Source organism: Callionymus lyra, chromosome 5, assembly GCF_982586985.1.
Source record: "Callionymus lyra chromosome 5, fCalLyr1.hap1.1, whole genome shotgun sequence".
Classification (NCBI taxonomy): Eukaryota; Metazoa; Chordata; class Actinopteri; order Syngnathiformes; family Callionymidae; genus Callionymus; species Callionymus lyra.
The window spans coordinates 8,308,012-8,327,321 of NC_141822.1; the positions used below are offsets into that span (position 1 = coordinate 8,308,012).

The following is a 19,310-nucleotide window of genomic DNA, read 5'->3' on the forward strand; positions in this document are numbered from 1 at the left end:
TCGTCTATCTATCCATCCATCCAATAGTAATCATCTATCTTGTTTTAATTATTTTAATACAATATGAGTAAATATGTTTTTATTCGCATTAAAAGTTCATTTATTGTCTTAAATCTTCGTAGAAAATCCAATTTATTTGACAAAATAAAGTTTGTTTTTGTTTTCCATCTGGTCTGAGGAAGAGAGTTGTAACTCTTCCGTACGGTGGGGGGCGCTGTGGTCAAACTCCACCAATATGCGTCTTTTGACTTCTTCTCTGATTTCACCTCTGACCTCAGCTTCTGCACGCTGGATGCGGAGTCTCACTGAAGCAACGTGGATATTAGGAGAATAACTAATCCAAACTAGTAAAACTAACTCACCACAATTGCTTAACCAAATGATTCGACGTGTATTTAGTTGAGGAATTGATTTCACGAACCCGGAAATAAGGTAAATACGTTTGTCTGTCGAGTTTGTTGACATCCTCTGACTTTGATTTGGGACTTTTTGTTTAATAAGAACAACAATGGTGGTCAATTTATCACACATTTTAACTGAATATTAGTCAAAATACATGTATTGTATTATTATTTTTGAGTTCCACATCGTGTCCATCTTATTGAAAACAGTATTATCGTAAAGATTCTCTAGTGTAGCTAGTTTTGCTATGTTGTGTGTTTTATATTTTAATCTATAGATTATGTGTGTTTAGTAGTTAAATGTATCGTCACAGTAGAGTTTGATATTTTAGGCTTTTTGTGAAATTCAAGCTTTTATAATGTCATACCTTGCTTAATATTAACCCCATTTTTAAAAGGTTGGCATCATTGAATAACTTTCTAAATAGAAAAAAACATGTAAAATCATTGTTAATCATCAATTCATTAACGTTAAATAAAAAAAACTGGCTCTCAGAATATACATAGAAAAAGCAAAAGAATAGCCCAGATTGAACAAAAAGGCTATATGATGTTAAAATATACAGAATGGAAAGATAAAGCACAGCTACGGGGTATTTTTAATTGATTTAATTCACAAACTAGTGTTGAATGTAAACATGGTCAGACTTGACCAGTCAGCCATCAGGTCCAAAAAAATCAGTGTGTGAATCGATTTAATTTACAATATATTTGGCAGATAAATGTCTAACTTGTATTATACAGATACCAGTGAACACTTTACTTGCCTTAGATGTTTTGCGGTGGAGTTTTGTCAAGTGAAAACTTTGAAAATGTTGTAAAAGGTGTGTGACGCCTGTTCTTGGTCAGTCCGAGAGTTCAGTTCATCTTGATAAACTGGGACATGTGTTCTATGTCATCAGTATAGTGGTGGTGAAAATAACGGGGCACACAGAGGTCCGCAATCAGACATGAAACACTTGTACCTATATAGATGTGAAAATGCTTTATTGCTTGTGTTTTTATTCAAGATGGGGAAGCCACCGAAAAAGAGGAGCCTCGCAGACAAAGTCCGCAAAACCAAGACCAAAGCCGAGATCAAGAACAACCCCTTCGAGGTTAAAATCAACAGGAAGAAATTTGATATCCTAGGACGGAAATCCAAACATGACGTGGGTCTGCCTGGCGTGTCTCGGTCCAAAGCCATCAACAAGGTTTGTCGTCTTCATCTCTGAACCCGTCGTGTTCATTTAGCTGAGTTTGAATGATATCTTTGAGTAAATAATAACTTCAATAATACCGTGTGAATCGTATCAAATGTATTTACTCCACACAGAGAAAAGAGACGCTCCTGAAGGAATACCAACAGAAAAACAAATCCAGCAAGTTCATCGACAGACGTCTGGGGGAGTACGACACTAATATGGAACCAGAGGAGAAAATCCTGCAGAGGTTTGCAATGGAGAGACAGGTGAGCTTGAATATTGACACTAACCTCTCCTTTAACTTCCATTATATTCAAGCAGAATATCTCTGTTTTTAGTTTTGATCTTGTCTTGGTTTGATAAAACATGATCAAATAATATACCTTTTTTTGTGTGAAAGTGTTTGTAAATGTTGAGTTTATGAAAACATTAATTTTACACGTATAGAATTTAGAAAATATATTTTTAAATGATTGAAATTAAAAGCCTTTTAAATTCAATATAAAAATGTTGGTATAATAGTGTCACAAGACGATACCAACAGAGTACCGAGCTATTTGATCGAACTTTTAGCCAATCATGCGACGTGCGGATGATCGTGTACAGAAGTTAATCAGTTACATCAATTTTTATTTGTTGAATTGTTTTTGTTTTCTATGAAAAAATGTACTTTCTCAGTTGTTCCCAAGTTGTCTTCATGAATTCCCCACCATAAGTAGCTCAGTACTCTATTAGTTTTGTCTGGTGGTACTATTGTACCAGCATCAACATTTTTTAAACTGAATTTAAATAATACAATAAAATAAATGAATATAGAGAAATACATTTTGAATGATTGCAATTAAAGTATACAACTATATGTGTAAAAATAAAAAAATATATTCTTGTATTTTAATCAGTCATTCAAATGCAACAAACAAGAAATTCAATAATACAAATAAATTCAACCTTTTAGTTTACAAACGATTTAATTCAATTTTTTAAGAAACCAAATTCACCATTACAAGATTTGAAATGTTAAATTCAACCACTTAATATTCCAATGACACAGATGATGTATGGATGGATCATGTGACAGTTGGAAATATTGGAGTACAATAGATGATTGAAAAAAATTGTGTCTCATGCTTTTAATTTAAACACTTAATGTTTTTGAATTACTTTTAAAATAAAGGTAGTGAAGCTACTCCCTCAACTGTGACTGCTTTCTCCTGCAGCGTGTCCATGAGAAGAAGGATCTTTACAACCTGAACGAGGAGGAGGAGTTGACTCACTACGGCCAGTCTTTGGCCGAAATGGAGAAATTCAACGATTTGGTGAACAGTGACGACGAGTCGGAGGAGAAGGGTCTTTTGTCCGGTGGGTAAAAAGGCCTCTCTTGATGTCTGATGAATCTGGACGTTATCAAAACGACGATGGTTTCTTCATCCAGCCGAGTTGACGGCCACGCACTTTGGAGGAGGGGGCGGTCTCCTCAGGAAAATGGGGGATTCGGAGGCCGACGACCAGAGAGCGAAGTCCAGGCAGGAGCTCATCGAGGAACTCATTCACAAGTCCAAGCAGGAGAAGGTTTGTCTTTTTCTTTTTTTTTGGTAACGCATGTCATGATTAAATCAACGTGGTTCGTCTCTGCCAGCGAGAGCGACAGGTGCTGAAGGAGGAGGCCCAGGTGCTGACGGAGAAGCTGGACCAGGATTGGAAGAACATCCAGTCCCTCATGGTGAAGAAGACGCCGAAAGCGGCGCAAGACGACAAGGAGGAGGAGAAACCGAAGGTGAAACATGAACGTTTAAGATGTTTTCAAATCCATAATAAGAGTTTATATCAGAGCCATCAGAACATTAGTTTAATTTAATGTTTAAAAAATGTGAATTTATTTTGTGACATTTTTCTTATTCTTCAGCTTTGAATGTGTTTTATTGAATTAATCAGTAAAATTATTTTTATATTGAATCTGTAAACTGAAATGCTTGAGTTAAGTAGTTAAGTATTTTACTAGTATTCAAAGTAAAAATGTGTGAAAAGTTGAAATTAACTGAAATAAGTTAAGGAGAAAAAAAAGAAGAAAAAGGGAACAAATTGAAATAGAAGTAGAATTAGTATGAGAAGTATACGTAGTAAAATCAGTAGTATAATTGCTAGCAAAAGTATACGTAGTAAAATTAAAAGTAGAATTAGTGATATAAGTAGAAGTAGTAGTAGAATTATAACTAAGTAGTAAAAGTAGAATATGTAGTATAAGTAATAAAAGGAGTAGAAGAATGAGTAGTAGAAGCAGTAGTAGAATTAACAGTACAGTGTACTAACAGAATTAGTGGTAAAAGTATAAGTGTAAGTAGTAGTGGATTTAGAAGTAGAATTTGTAGTAAAAGAATAAGTAGAGGCAGTAGTAGAATTAACAGTAATTCAATGCTTAGAATATTATTTTAATTCAAACAAGTAATATTCTGATGTGCTTCCATATACTTGCCTCAGCTGGAAGAGTACGACATGAGGGTGAGGGAGTTGGTGTTCGAGATGAAAGCTCAGCCCTCGGAGAAGATGAAGACTCCAGAAGAACTGGCTCGCGAGGAGAAGGAGAAGCTGCAGAAACTGGAGGTATTTGATGACGTTAACACTTAAATTAAAGCTCATTCTTAACTTATGAACGTCACGCTCAGGCCGACCGACTGAGGAGGATGCTGGGAGACGAAGGTGTGGGGGTCGCTCGGGCTCCCACTCACCTGTCCGCCGACGACCTGAACGACGGATTCATCCTGGACCAGCACGACAAGAAGACCCTGTCCTATCAGGCGAGGATCTGACCTGGGATCTGTTTGTGCTTTGAACCTGTAGTTTATTAATGTTAGTGTAAATGTTCAGGATGGAAAATGGAACTTGGGTGAGGAGGAAGCGGGTGAGGAGGACGAGGAGGAGGGAGATGATGATGATGAAGATGATGAAGAAGGAGGCGAGGAGGATGATGATGATGATGATGAAGAAGAAGAAGAAGAAGATGATGAGGAAGAGGGCAGCGTTGAAGCAGAAGAAGAAGAAAAAGAAGACGGTCACTCAGACCTGGAGTCTGATGGTGACAGTGAGGAAGAGGAAGATGAAGAAGCTGCTGCACAGGAGACCAGGAGCAAAGAAGAGATGAAGGTTCAGCAGGAGGCGGCGAAGTCTGAGCTGCCGTACACGTTTAAAGGTGAATCATCTTTTAATCTTTTAAAAACTTGTTTTTAATTTTGCTGATCAATTAAACTTGTATAGAAAAATGTCTTGTTAGTTAATTATTCTCAGATTTTAGCTTTAAAATTCCACAGAAAATTAGGTTTAATTGTGTGAAAATAGTATTGATTATGTGTGTATTGAGTTTCAAGTCACTCGCGTGGTCACAGAAAGGTTGTGTTTCCTGCAGCTCCTGAAACCCTCGACGACCTGAAGAACCTTCTGCTGGGACACACTCCGGACAATCAGCGCCTCATCGTGGCCAGGACGCAGAAGTGCAACCACCCCAGTCTGGGGATCGGAAACAAGGTCAAGCTGCAGGTAGGAGACCGACCTGTTGAGGCTTTTATGACGTTTACAGGAGAGGATGAGAAGATGAAGGAATTGAAAGTTAATTATTATTTGTTGCGTCGTAAGATGGTTAGTAGTAATAGTAGAAGTCATAGAAATAGAAGTAGTAATATGTATAAGTAAATATGTATAAGTATACGTATTAAAAGCAGCAGCAGTAGTAGAATTAGTAGTAAGAGTATAAGTAGAGTTAGTAGTAAACGTATCAGTATTAGTAGAATTAGTAGTAGAAGTAGTAAAAGTAGTAGTATAGATATAAGTAGTAAATGTATAAGTAGTATAAGTAGTAAAAGTAGTAGTAGAATTAGTACTAGAATGTGTAGTAGAAGTATATGTAGTCGTAAAATGAGTGGTAGAATTAGTAGTGTAAGTAGTAGAAGCAAGAATTATTGGTAAAAGTAGAATTATGACTAGTAGTAGTAGAGTTAGTGCTATAAGTTGAGTAGTAAAAGCAGTAGTAGAAGTAGTAGTAGAAGTAGAATGTGAAGTATAAGTAGTAAAAGCAGTAGTAGAAGTAGGATGTGAAGTATAAGTAGTAGAAGTAGAATGTGAAGTATAAGTAGTAGTAGTAGTAGTAGTAGTAGTAGTAGTAGTAGTAAAAGGAGTATATGAATAAGTATTAGAAACAATAGTAGAATTGGTAGTAAATGCATAAGTAAAAAATGAAAGCAGTTACGACTTTGTCGTGTGTGTGGTCTGTAAATTCTGCAACACCAGAGTCAAGTACTCGACAATACTACAAATATGTCATTGTTACTACAGTATCAGTATGTATAGTATCGTTCTCCATGTATCGTGATCAGCAGATTCTTGAATGCAATTCTTGATGCGATGTCCAGATGTTCTAGTGTGTGATCGTTTGATTTGTCGCGTCAGAAAATGTGTGGCTTCCTGCTGGAGTACGTGGGAGAACTGGCCGCGGCGAGTCCTCCTGCTCTGGTCACCATCGACAAGCTGATCCCGTGAGTCGATGAAAAAACAGGTTTCAAGGTCGTGGATCTGAACGTGCGGTTTCTCCACAGAGAGGTCTACGTCCTCTGCCAGATGTTCCCACGAGCCACGTGTCTATCCCTGCAGAGCGTGATCCGAGACGCGGCTCACAGCATGGAGGAGGTGCTGGAGGTCAAAGGGCACGCCGCGTTCCCGACGCTCGACATGGTACGGTTCTGACGACAGGCTGTCAATCACGCTGGTGCTAGATCTCCTCCGGTGTCTGCAGATGATCTACCTGAAGCTCACGGCGCTGCTGTTCCCCACCTCGGACTTCAGACATCCGGCCACCACGCCTGCGCTGCTCTTCATCAGCCAGACGCTCACCAAGGTTTGACGCCAATCATGACCGTTTCCACGGCAACACCTGTGCTTATCATCTTGAGCTCGTTTCATTCTTCAGTTTGTGTGGAGAAGAGAAACGATAATAGTCGTTGAAGATGAAAGAAGCTCTTGATACAATCATAAGAAATGTTGCTGAACCTGTGAGTTTGTTTTTGTGATGGTGTGTGTTTGTGATGGTGTGCGTTTGTGATGGTGTGCGTTTGTGACGGTGTGCGTTTGTGATGGTGTGTGTTTGTGACGGTGTGCGTTTGTGATGGTGTGCGTTTGTGATGGTGTGCGTTTGTGATGGTGTGCGTTTGTGACGGTGTGCGTTTGTGACGGTGTGCGTTTGTGATGGTGTGTGTTTGTGACGGTGTGCGTTTGTGATGGTGTGCGTTTGTGACGGTGTGCGTTTGTGACGGTGTGCGTTTGTGATGGTGTGCGTTTGTGATGGTGTGTGTTTGTGATGGTGTGTGTTTGTGACGGTGTGTGTTTGTGACGGTGTGCGTTTGTGATGGTGTGTGTTTGTGACGGTGTGCGTTTGTGATGGTGTGTGTTTGTGATGGTGTGCGTTTGTGACGGTGTGCGTTTGTGATGGTGTGTGTTTGTGATGGTGTGTGTTTGTGATGGTGTGCCTTTGTGACGGTGTGCCTTTGTGACGGTGTGCGTTTGTGATGGTGTGCGTTTGTGATGGTGTGCGTTTGTGATGGTGTGCCTTTGTGACGTGTGCGTTTGTGACGTGTGCGTTTGTGACGTGTATGTTTGTGACGTGTGCGTTTGTGACGGTGTGTGTTTGTGATGGTGTGCGTTTGTGACGGTGTGTGTTTGTGATGGTGTGTGTTTGTGACGGTGTGCGTTTGTGATGGTGTGTTGGTGTGTGTTTGTGACGGTGTGCGTTTGTGATGGTGTGTTGGTGTGTTGGTGTGTGTTTGTGACGGTGTGTGTTTGTGACGGTGTGCGTTTGTGACGGTGTGCGTTTGTGACGGTGTGCGTTTGTGACGGTGTGCCTTTGTGACGGTGTGCGTTTGTGACGGTGTGCCTTTGTGACGGTGTGCGTTTGTGGCGGTGTGCGTTTGTGGCGGTGTGCGTTTGTGACGGTGTGCGTTTGTGGCGGTGTGCGTTTGTGACGGTGTGTGTTTCCTCTCAGTGTCCAGTGAAGTCGCTCCAAGACGTGACCTCAGGCCTGATCCTCTGCTCTCTGGCCGTCGAGTACGTGTCTCTGTCCAAACGCTTCGTTCCCGAGCTCCTCAACTTCCTGTTAGGAATATTGAACCTGAGCGTGAAGGATAAGACCAGTCTAGGTAGACACACACACACACACACACACACGACACATGCAATCACATATATAATAACACACATAATCACACACAGGTATAACACACATGCACACACACAATAACTCACACTTGATGCATACACATAACACACAAAGTAAACAACACGTATAACACGCATGCAAACACAATTACACACACATTTTTAACACACATGCACACACACAATTTCGTACACATGTATAACATACATGCACACACACAATAACACACACTTGATGCATACACATAACACACAAAGTAACCAACACGTATAACACACATGAGCGCACACAATGACACACACACTTGTAACACACATGCACCGATAACGTTTACACGTATAACACAATGACAAACGCACTTATAACACACATGCACACACAATAACGTACACACGTATAACACATGCGCACACACAATAACACAAATAAGTATAACACACATGCGCACACACAACAACACAAATGAGTATAACACACATAATAACACACATGCAAACACACTAACACACGCACAAAACATGCATGCACACACACAATAATCCAAACACATTTAACACACACACGTGAAACACACATGCACACACACACCTGTAACACACACACAGTAACACATGCATAAAAAATGCAAAAACATACAGACACACATATAACACACATGCGCACACACAACAACACAAATGAGTGTAACACACATAATAACACACATGCAAACACACTAACACACGCACAAAACATGCATGCACACACACAATAATCCAAACACATTTAACACACACACGTGAAACACACATGCACACAGACCTGTACCACACACACAGTAACACATGCATTAAAAATGCAAAAACATACAGACACACATATAACACACACATGCACACACATATAAAACACACATGCGCACACACTAACACACGGACACACACTAGCATGTGTGATGGAGACTGACTTGATGTGTTGCTCCAGGTTACTCCACAGTTCCTCCCTTCAGGACTTCAGGGAAACACAGTGATCTTCTGGTTCTGAGCGACTCGGGCTCCAGTCACCAGTGGGTCAAGAAAGCTCTGCCTCTGTCGGCGCCGACGCACCTGCAGCTGGAGACGGATCAGGACAGAGACGACTACAGGTGACGTTTGGACCTGCAGTTGAACCTCGATGTTGTTGTTAAAAGAGTTGAATTACTGCTCGATGTTATTCAATGAAGTATTATGTTTATACTTGTATATATTTTGTAAGTTAAACAATCGTTTCTTGATGCTGTGAATGTTCCTAAGACATTCACACCTATATATGATAAGAAGATAAGAAATATGTTGTATTTTCAACTAGTTCTACTATGAGTTGTACACAGTCAAGTACTGGACAAGAATGAGTTACTGTCCCTTTAAATGTTGACCTCTCGTGTGTCTGCAGGCTGTCGTGTGTGTCCACGTGTCTGGACCTGGTGAAGAGATGTTGTCTTCTCTACAAAGATCTCCCGTCGTTCACTCACATCCTTCAGCCAATCACGGCGCTGCTGTCCAAGCACCTGTCGACCCAGACTTTACCGGACTCTCTGAAGGTCCGGGTTTATTTATTTATTTATTTTTTTAATCTTAACCTGTTTCCCCCGTTACATGTTTAGACATCATTGTATGATTTTTATTTATTTAATTTTAACCCACCAATGCAATTTATTTTATCAGAAAAGTTACTATTTCTAGCGTTTTAACATATCTTTCAATGAGCTCTATGGTCCAGCAGGTGGCAGTGTCGCTCGCACAGCACACAATAGATGCAAGAAGAAGAAGAGCAGCTCAGTCTTTAAATTATTCTTGTTCTCGTCATTTTATTGAAATATCTTCATGTTTTTTTAATATACATTTAATTGTATTTTACCACAAATGACTTAAACTTATTATTTCTTTGACTCATTTATTGCATTTACGTGATTTAGCTTTGAAAGTTATCGAATAATCATCATTAACTTTAATGTTTTTACAAATAAAAATAACTTAGTAATTATTGTTTAAATGTTTTTCATTTGTAAACGGTTAAAAATTAAAAAAGATGCAGCAAATTGAGTCTTAATTAAAACACAAATAATGTTTTGTTTTACTTTATTTTCATGGATAACTTAATCGTTTTATTTGATTTTATTTATCGTTGAGTTTTATGTCCTAAATATATATCACTGTCATCAGATAATGGAATGGTTGATTTTGATTTTTTTTATTTGAATTGAATAATTTTTTGAATAATTGAATGAAAAAAATCTAATATTTAAAGTTTGAATTTATTTTTATTTAATAATTTATTTTTAAGAAATTCGATTATTTTCGAACTTGATTTTAATTTTACAAGGTAAAAGTTCCAATAATAATAATCATTTTTCTAAATTCAATATTATTTTTTATTCCTTTGAATTCTAACTAAAATATTTATAATGGTGTCCAATGATTGGCTGAAAGTTTGATCGAGTTGCTCAGTAATCCATTGGTAATGTCTGGTTGAACTATTATAACTTTTTTTATATTGAATTTAAAAGACTATTAATTTAAAAAGTATTGAATTTTTATTTTTTTCCCATAATAATTTTAATCAGAATATAAAACTCTGTAAAAAAAAAAAAAAGAAAAAAAAAAAAAGAATTAATTCATTGAAAATGTACAAATTATTTAATTATTTAAAAATAAATGAAAGTCTCATCATTTTAATGTAAAATTCAATCTTTCGATGCGACTGATTTATAAAACTTAAAAACGCGAATCTGTTCCAGGATCTGTGCTCCGAGATCCTGCAGACGATCGGCGGCGCGTCCGTCGCCCGCAGTCGACTGGTGTTCGACAAGAAGAAACCGGTTCCTCTGAAGATGCTCACGCCCAAGATCGTGGAAGTGTACGTAGACTTTCTTCTTCTTCTTCTTCTACCTCTTTTAAACGACCTCCTGTGACCCCTGCTCGTCTGTGATTGGTCAGCCTGGACTACGGGAAGAAGCGCGGCTGCACGAAGGAGGAGCGCGAGAAGGAGCGTCTGCAGCACAAGTACAAGAAGGAGTTCAAGGGAGCGCTGAGGGAGATCAGGAAGGACTCGCGCTTCCTGGCCGACGAGAAGCTGAAGGAGGTCATGAGCAGGTACGAACACCGGCGCGACCTTCGACCCTCGCGCCCTTGCTCAACGACCCCGTGTGTTGCAGGGATACGGAGAGGAAGAGGAAGGTAAAGGAGCTCTTCGGCAGCTTGGCCACGCAGGAGGGCGAGTGGAAGGCTCTGAAGAGGAAGAAGAGGAAGTGACGAGGCTTGTTTTTTATTTTCTGCTCTTTAAAAACCGTGTTTTCTGTCACGCGTTCCAATAAAACGCTTTTCATCTTCGACTGTCGTGAAGCTGCAGCTGGAATAGAAATGAGTTTGTGTGACGCACACCTGTGGCCTTGAGTGGAACACAGACGCTCGGCTCAGGATTTTAGGCAGTTTTTTGTCAAAAATACCCGTGAAAAATCTTCTTCAACACAAATTCATCTGAGAGATTCACACGAGCACGAACGTTGCATTAATAGAAGGATTTACAGCAGAATATTAGTCAATTTATGAGAATATATTAACATTTCAAATTTTGAAGCTTTTAATTTTTCATTGGATTTTTTGTTCAAGCATTGAATGTAATTATTTAATAAAAGAAGCTCCATAATTCTATATTAAAAGGTTGAATTGGGTTTTATTAAGTAATTGAATTGAAAAAACCTGAATATATTTTAAAAAACATTCGAAAACGGTTTTTCTTTTCAAATTTAAATATTTAATATTTTATTAGTAGTTTTTATATTGAAATTAAAAAACTAATTTAAAATTATGTAATTCAAAAATGTATTTTTTAATTGTTAGTAAATAGTCAGTTTAGTTATTCTTAAAGCTAAATGTAATAGATTTTTATATTAAATTATTTAAAATAAAAGTTTCAAAATTTGAAATATAAGATTCAATAAACATTTATTTCAATTATTCAATAAAAACTAGTGAACCTTTCACTAAAGAAGTCATTGAATTCAATCACTTGATGCTAAAAATAAAAATGTTGAAATGTTATATATTCTGACGACACTGATTTACTTCCATAAACGTCGTGAAGTTCATTAACTTTAGAAACGTCTGCTTTAAGGAAACGAGCGACGAGAGCTAGTTTAGCTTGTGTCGCTAAAGTAGTAAACATGATTTAATCTCAACAGATAATCTCGATACATGTTTGTGTAACTATTTGTACGACTGGAGTCGAAGACATCGTGGAAACATCTTTGTAGACATTTTTATTCAACACTCAAAGTTCAGATCACCGACTGTTGCACATGCTCTTGTACTGTAAGACGCCGTCGCCATGGTTACATTAAAAAGTATGATTTTACAGGCAAAAATAGACTTTTTACATCACGTAGTCACTCATATTCAGACACACACTCACACACACACACTTGGTGACTCGGTGCTGCTCTCAGTGGGAGGGAGTCACTGGAAAGCGCGGCGGGTCACGGGGAACACGGGACGAGACACGCTGGGGGAACGGACTTTGTCAAAGACTGGGACGAGGCACGATGGGACTTGGCAGGGAGACGTGGAATGTTTCCGTCGTGAACTTTGACCTCGGGACGTCCGTTCAGTCGTCGGTGTCGTCCTGCGGGAGACGGACAGGAAGTAGTCGAGTTAGCTTAATACGTCAACAGGAAGTAGTCGAGTTAGCTCAACACGTCAACAGGAAGTAGTAGAGTTAGCTTAATACGTCAACAGGTAGTAGTCGAGTTAGCTTAATACGTCAACAGGAAGTAGTAGAGTTAGCTTAATACGTCAACAGGAAGTAGTCGAGTTAGCTTAATACGTCAACAGGAAGTAGTAGAGTTAGCTTAATACGTCAACAGGTAGTAGTCGAGTTAGCTTAATACGTCAACAGGAAGTAGTAGAGTTAGCTTAATACGTCAACAGGTAGTAGTCGAGTTAGCTCAACACGTCAACAGGAAGTAGTAGAGTTAGCTTAATACGTCAACAGGAAGTAGTCGAGTTAGCTTAATATGTCAACAGGAAGTAGTAGAGTAAGCTTAATACGTCAACAGGTAGTAGTCGAGTTAGCTTAATACGTCAACAGGAAGTAGTAGAGTTAGCTTAATACGTCAACAGGAAGTAGTCAAGTTCGCTTAATACGTCAACAGGAAGTAGTAGAGTTAGCTTAATACGTCAACAGGTAGTAGTCGAGTTAGCTTAATTCGTCAACAGGAAGTAGTAGAGTTAGCTTAATACGTCAACAGGAAGTAGTCGAGTTAGCTTAATACGTCAACAGGAAGTAGTAGAGTTAGCTTAATACGTCAACAGGTAGTACTCGAGTTAGCTTAATACGTCAACAGGAAGTAGTAGAGTTAGCTTAATACGTCAACAGGTAGTAGTCGAGTTAGCTCAACACGTCAACAGGAAGTAGTAGAGTTAGCTTAATACGTCAACAGGTAGTAGTCGAGTTGGCTTAATACGTCAACAGTTAAGTAGTTAAGTTAGCTCAACACGTCAACAGGAAGTAGTCGAGTTAGCTTAATACGTCAACAGTTAAGTAGTTAAGTTAACTCAATACGTCAACAGGAAGTAGTCGAGTTAGCTTAATACGTCAACAGGAAGTAGTCGAGTTAGCTCAACATGTCAACAGGAAGTAGTCGAGTTAGCTTAATATGTCAACAAGAAGTAGTCGAGTTGGCATTAATATGTCAACAGGAAGTAGTCGAGTTGGCATTAATATGTCAACAGGAAGTAGTCGAGTTAGCTTAATACGTCAACAAGAAGTAGTCAAGTTAGCTTAATACGTCAACAAGAAGTAGTCAAGTTAGCTTAACACGTCAATAGGAAGTAGTCCAGTTAGCTCAGTATATTGTATCGTTGCCCCTGTATCGTGATACGTATTAAAGTAGAATATTAAAGTACATCTGAGTCAGTGTTTTTAACTCACCTCTGTAGCGTCCGGAGTGTCGGTGTCGACCGGTGACTCGGCCAAACATTCCACAGGCTCGTCTTCGTTCTGACGACAAACACAAAAGTATTTTAAGAAATATTTATATTGCATTTAAAATGCTACAAATTAAACATGTGTCAAAATGAATTAAATCCTTTTTTTTTCTTTCATCTAATTACTTAATAAATAACAATTATCACAGTATTGAAATTATTTAATAAATGATCCCAATAATTAATAAATTCTTTCATTTGAACCTGAAACTTTATTTAATTGTACAAACATAAAAACAAAATAGAACCATTTTAAATTGTATTTCTTTAATCGAACACGTTTTATTTCCGTGTTATTTGATAAACTTTGATACAAACGAGTTAAAACTGTTACATTCGTCTCGTCACATAAATGAGAAAAAGATGTAGAAATGTTTTCGTTGCTTCTGGTTGTCATGACGACGTAAACGACTCAAGGTTGTGTTTATGTTACGAAACCGTTACACAACTCGTGATCCAACATCCTGATCGAGGACATATTTCAAGGTCGACACGTACGAGTTTCTGAAGGAAACGTTTCTGGAATGTTCTTCAAACTTTCATGACTGGTCCGGGGGCCAAATACGGCCCTCCAAGTCATTCTTTGTGGCCCGTCGGATGTTTGTCTCAAATTCCAAGTAGTTTAAAACTCATGTTGATGCAGTGATGTTTGAAGTTGTTGTGTTTAAGTTAAGGAAGAGAAATGAAGGACGACAACGTGTAAAAATGTTGAAAGAAAGACATTTGTTTGATGAACGACAACAAACACATACTTTAAAAATATGATATTTTCAAACTATATTTAGGAAATAAAAAAATAAAAATTAGAAATAATTTCCTTTTTTAAAAAAAAAAATTGACTTGAATAATCTCTTTATTGAAATGTTGATTTAAAATATATACTATATATATAATATTTTTTATTAGTGTCATCATGTTTGATCAAATACTCTTTTTTCAGAACTCTTTTGGTCATGTCTGGTGGAACATTTCAAATGTAATTTTTTTTTAACCAAATGCTTTTTTTAAGGCATTCAATTTTTTGGGGGGGAATCATTTGGATATATATTTATTTTTTTGAATAATTAAAAAAAATGGCGGCACTAATATGCTATTAATTAATTAATATTAATATAATATTTAATTAAAAAAGCTGCGGATTTAAAAAATACAGAAGTTGTATATTTGATTAATTATTGAAACTCTAAATAAAAATCAATGTAAAAAATAATCCATTTTAAAATACAATTGTCTCTTAAAGAAATAACAAATTCGATTATGCATAATACAAATGAAATGGTTGAAAAACTATCATATTTCAAATATAAAAATAAAAAAATGTATATATGTAATATCATTATGTCACTGATTTTCTTCCACACTTTGATCGAAACCTGTAAATCTAGAACACACGCCCCCTGGTGGACGCCATCAGTGAAGCAAATTCACGACAGGTAATTCTTTGGTCATGTGACGTGTGATCAATAACCGGTGAAGCGACTCTTACCGGTTTAGCTGGTTCCTTCTTGACTAGTCCAGTTGCCGCGACGATATTCCCAGCTCCCGTCGCCGTCTTCTGGGCCACAACCGTTACCCCGGAAACCACGGCTCCGCTCACCTGGGACACGCCCTGGACAGTCTTACCTGCGACTGTGAGCAGAGAGTGATTTAGATGTTGTCACCTGGACTCTCTGGCGCCACCTATAGAGCCTTCAGGGGAGTTTACACCTTCTATTGTCTTTTTGGTTCTTGGTTTCAGCAACAAAAGAAGGTTTTCACCAAATTATGAATAAATATAAAAATAAAAGAAGGTTTTTTAATCAAATTAAGAATAAATATAAAAATAAAAGAAGGTTTTTGATCAATTTAAGAATAAACGTAAAAATAAAGTAGGTTTTTCACCAAATTATGAATAAATATAAAAATAAAAGAAGGTTTTTTAATCAAATTATGAATAAATATAAAAATAAAAGAAGGTTTTTTAATCAAATTAAGAATAAATATAAAAATAAAAGAAGGTTTTTTAATCAAATTAGGAATAAATATAAAAATAAAAGAAGGTTTTTTAATCAAATTAAGAATAAATATAAAAATAAAAGGTTTTTGATCAAATTAAGAATAAACGTAAAAATAAAGTAGGTTTTTGATAAAATTAAGAATAAATGTAAAAAATAAAAGTAGGTTTTTCACCAAATTAAGAATACATATAAAAATAAAAGTACGTTTTTGATCAAATTAAGAATACATATTATTTTGATTGTTAAAAAAAATCATACCTGTGTTAAACATGTTATTCATCTGTAAAATCACTACATTAAATAAACTTTCTTTTAATTACGAAAAACTTAAATGACGTTTTGTTACAAGATAAAAATATTAATAATTGTGTACAGTAATTATAATAATAATACAAATGCCAATAATTCAAAAAATAGGACAAAAAGGTATACAAAATATTTCTAAATATAATTAACAATAAAAAAGTGTAGTTATACAGTACAATTTCTTACATTAACCAATGATGTAACAATATTTTTTAGCTTCTAAAGTTAGACATAAATACACATAAACACAGCTGATGAAGTTAGCATACATTAGCTTAGCAAACACATGCTAACTCCAAACAGACTCAGTTTGTAAATTATGTTAAAAACATCTTCTAGTCTCTGATCATTGTCTCTGTGAAACTGGTTCGACTGGTTTGGGCTGCGATTTAAAACTTCCTTGTTTTGTTTCAACTGAAAGTTGAAAAGGTTTTTAGAAAAAAAAGTTACAATTTTGTGTATTTTCCGTCCATTAGAGACGCCTGTTGCTGTTGCTGACGATACTTTAGATGTTGGTGTGAATCTCAGCAACACTTTCTCAAAACACTGGTTTCCCTGAAGGCCTGAGTCGCCCTGGATTCTGTTGTGCGTCAGTGACGCGACCCGAGGGAGGAGGACCAGAACCCGACACGACAACAGGTTTTTGTGTTTGTGCGAAGAAGAAACTCAGGTTTAGATCTTCTTTGTCATGCTAATACCTCTGTTGATGCTAATACCTCTGTTGATGCTAATACCTCTGTTGATGCTAATATACCTGTTCATGCTAATATACTTGTTCATGCTCATATACTAGTTCATGCTAATATATATGACTGTTTTTAAAAACTCACTTGAAATACCACATTCTAAATAAGCTGTAAATCATGTTTTATGTTGAAGTTTCATAATTTTTTATTTATTCTTATTTATTTATCAGTTTTGTAATTTTCATGCTCTGTAGTTTTTTAGTTTTCATACTTTGTAGTTTTTCAATTTTTTGTTATTTTCATGTTTTGAAATTTTGACTTTATATTTTGTAATATTCATGTTTTGTAGTTTTTATTTTATTTTGTAGTTTTCATCTTTTGTCGTTTTTATGTTTTGTAGTTTTTTATATGTTGTAGTTTTTTTTATATTTTGTAGTTTACATCTTTTGGTAATTTGTCGTGTTTTGTAGTTTTTATGTTTTGTAGTTTCAGGTTTTGGTCATTTTTATCATTAGTCATGTTAGAATAAAACGCATTAATAATCAACAGGGTGTGGTTATGATCCTGAACCGCCTCTAGGGGGCGTCTTACGTCCAAATCAAATGTGTTAATATTTGTGTATTTATTTGCACTTCATCAATAAAACATCAAAACAAAAACTAGTAGATTTTCTTATTGTTAACACTTTTCATTTGATCTTTTGTTTCCGGTGATAAAAAAAACCCCAAAAATCTCTTCATCTCCTTCAAAACCCTCATGAATCCTCGAGGACTCTGACCTTGAGTGTTTGGAACACACCTCGCTCTAACATGACATGTTTCATCTCTCAAGACACACAAGGCTCACCTGTGGTGACGCCATCCTTGGTCCTGGTCCCTGTGAAGACACAGACGAGAGGATGAGGATCCGGGTGGACCCCCCGCCGGGTCTCAGACACTCACCCACGAACATGACCCCGTCCTTGGTCATCTCCGCCGCGCCGGTCACTCCCTGCCGGGTCTTCTCCGCCGCCAGCACGACCCCGTCCTTCGCCTTCGTGATCCCCTTCATGAACACGTCCATGTCTCCCGAGTCCTCGATCCGAACCTCGACTGGAGACAAGACCACGAGACGAGACAGGGTTACACGCGCAGATGCCACCGCCCTACTTTTTCTCTCGGACGCTTCGAGCCGCGAGTGTGAGAGAGAAAAAAAAAGAAAAAAAAAAGGGCGCGGAGGAAAATCCACCTGTTGGATCGTGATCGTTAACGAGTCACAAGTGAGTCAAAGATTCATTTGGGTTCAGAACCAAGGATCCACGCACCTGTTCGCGTCTTTCAACTTCCACGGCGCACTGATCCTGATCCACGCAGTCGAACCGGTTCGGTGTGGACTCAGACGGACGCACGAGCTGCAGGTTCCACGGACGCCTCCTCGCAGGATGAGCTCGTGGGTGATCGATCCGCCGCGTGATTGTCAGTCCACGCACGCGCGCGCGCGCCCCTGCGATGACGTCGCTTTGACAGAGACGTGGGTTGCCCACGAACGTGTGGGAACCGAACACCCGTGAGTGAAGGATCCAGACTCTAGTCACGAGTGTTCGGGGTTCACGCCTCGATCCAGAGGGTCAGGTCGCGGGGGCAGCAGCAGCAGCCAGTGATCCACCTCACAGTCATTTAAATAAACAGTTAAAAATGTTGTTTTAACAAAAGTCATATTTCTTATACAAGATCTTCATTCTATATGTCATCGCATAACATCTTTTTATCACAAAGACATGGTTTCTTTAAGTTTTATATATCATTGCATAACATCTTTCCATTGCAAAGACATGGTTTCTTTTAAGTTGTATAAATCATTGCATAACATCTTGCCATTGCAAAGACATGGTTTCTTTAAGTTTTGTATATCATCGCATAACATCTTGCCATCGCTAAGACATGGTTTCTTTAAGTTTTTTATATCATCGTATAACATATTTTTATTGCAAAGACATGGTTTCTTTAAGTTTTTTATATCATCGTATAACATCTTTTTATCGCAAAGACATGGTTTCTTTAAGTTTTATATATCATCGTATAACATATTTTTATTGCAAAGACATGGTTTCTTTAAGTTTTATATATCATCGTATAACATATTTTTATTGCAAAGACATGGTTTCTTTAAGTTTTATATATCATCGTATAACATATTTTTATTGCAAAGACATGGTTTCTTTAAGTTTTTTATATCATCGCATAACATCTTTTTATCGCAAAGACATGGTTTCTTTAAGTTTTATATATCATCGCATAACATCTTGCCATTGCAAAGACATGGTTTCTTTAAGTTTTATATATCATCGCATAACATCTTGCCATGGCAAAGACATGGTTTCTTTAAGTTTTATATATCATCGAATAACATCTTGCCATTGCAAAGACATGGTTTCTTTAAGTTTTATATATCATCACATAACATATTGCCATCGCAAAGACATGGTTTCTTTAAGTTTTATATATCATCGCATAACATCTTGCCATTGCATAGACATGGTTTTTTTTAAGTTTTATATATCAT

At 37.3% G+C, this 19,310-nt stretch overlaps 2 protein-coding genes across 2 annotated transcripts; one reads left to right on the plus strand and one right to left on the minus strand.

Annotated features, from left to right (window-relative positions):
• Positions 1 to 278: 278 nt before the first annotated feature.
• On the plus strand, positions 279 to 11,125 carry nop14 (NOP14 nucleolar protein homolog (yeast)). Its single transcript, XM_087790709.1, has 19 exons — positions 279 to 432; positions 1,412 to 1,594; positions 1,717 to 1,851; positions 2,803 to 2,944; positions 3,018 to 3,154; positions 3,222 to 3,359; positions 4,061 to 4,183; positions 4,246 to 4,377; positions 4,448 to 4,769; positions 4,983 to 5,113; positions 6,020 to 6,105; positions 6,166 to 6,301; positions 6,363 to 6,464; positions 7,605 to 7,758; positions 8,742 to 8,901; positions 9,189 to 9,336; positions 10,534 to 10,652; positions 10,733 to 10,888; positions 10,951 to 11,125. Exons 2-19 carry the CDS (start codon positions 1,412 to 1,414, stop codon positions 11,045 to 11,047), a joined length of 2,601 nt encoding a protein of 866 aa, XP_087646835.1. The 5' UTR covers positions 279 to 432; the 3' UTR covers positions 11,048 to 11,125.
• Positions 11,126 to 12,041: 916 nt separating this feature from the next.
• Positions 12,042 to 18,234, minus strand: LOC148079224 (uncharacterized). The gene is made up of 6 exons (XM_087792430.1): positions 18,073 to 18,234; positions 17,711 to 17,860; positions 17,616 to 17,645; positions 15,267 to 15,409; positions 13,725 to 13,793; positions 12,042 to 12,416 (listed from the first exon to the last, which is right to left on the minus strand). Exons 2-6 carry the CDS (start codon positions 17,829 to 17,831, stop codon positions 12,399 to 12,401), a joined length of 381 nt encoding a protein of 126 aa, XP_087648556.1. The 5' UTR covers positions 17,832 to 17,860; positions 18,073 to 18,234; the 3' UTR covers positions 12,042 to 12,398.
• Between the last annotated feature and the right edge of the window lie 1,076 nt (positions 18,235 to 19,310).

Coding starts and splice junctions, on each gene's coding strand:
- nop14 (XM_087790709.1), top strand. CDS start 1,412: ATGGGGAAGCCACCGAAAAAGAGGAGCCTCGCAGACAAAGTCCGCAAA. Junction 2,945..3,017: donor GGAGAAGGGTCTTTTGTCCG/GTGGGTAAAAAG, acceptor TTCTTCATCCAG/CCGAGTTGACGGCCACGCAC. Junction 4,378..4,447: donor AGAAGACCCTGTCCTATCAG/GCGAGGATCTGA, acceptor GTAAATGTTCAG/GATGGAAAATGGAACTTGGG.
- LOC148079224 (XM_087792430.1), bottom strand. CDS start 17,831: ATGGACGTGTTCATGAAGGGGATCACGAAGGCGAAGGACGGGGTCGTG. Junction 17,646..17,710: donor GGACGGGGTCATGTTCGTGG/GTGAGTGTCTGA, acceptor GTGTCTTCACAG/GGACCAGGACCAAGGATGGC. Junction 13,794..15,266: donor AGAAGGAACCAGCTAAACCG/GTAAGAGTCGCT, acceptor GTTTGTCGTCAG/AACGAAGACGAGCCTGTGGA.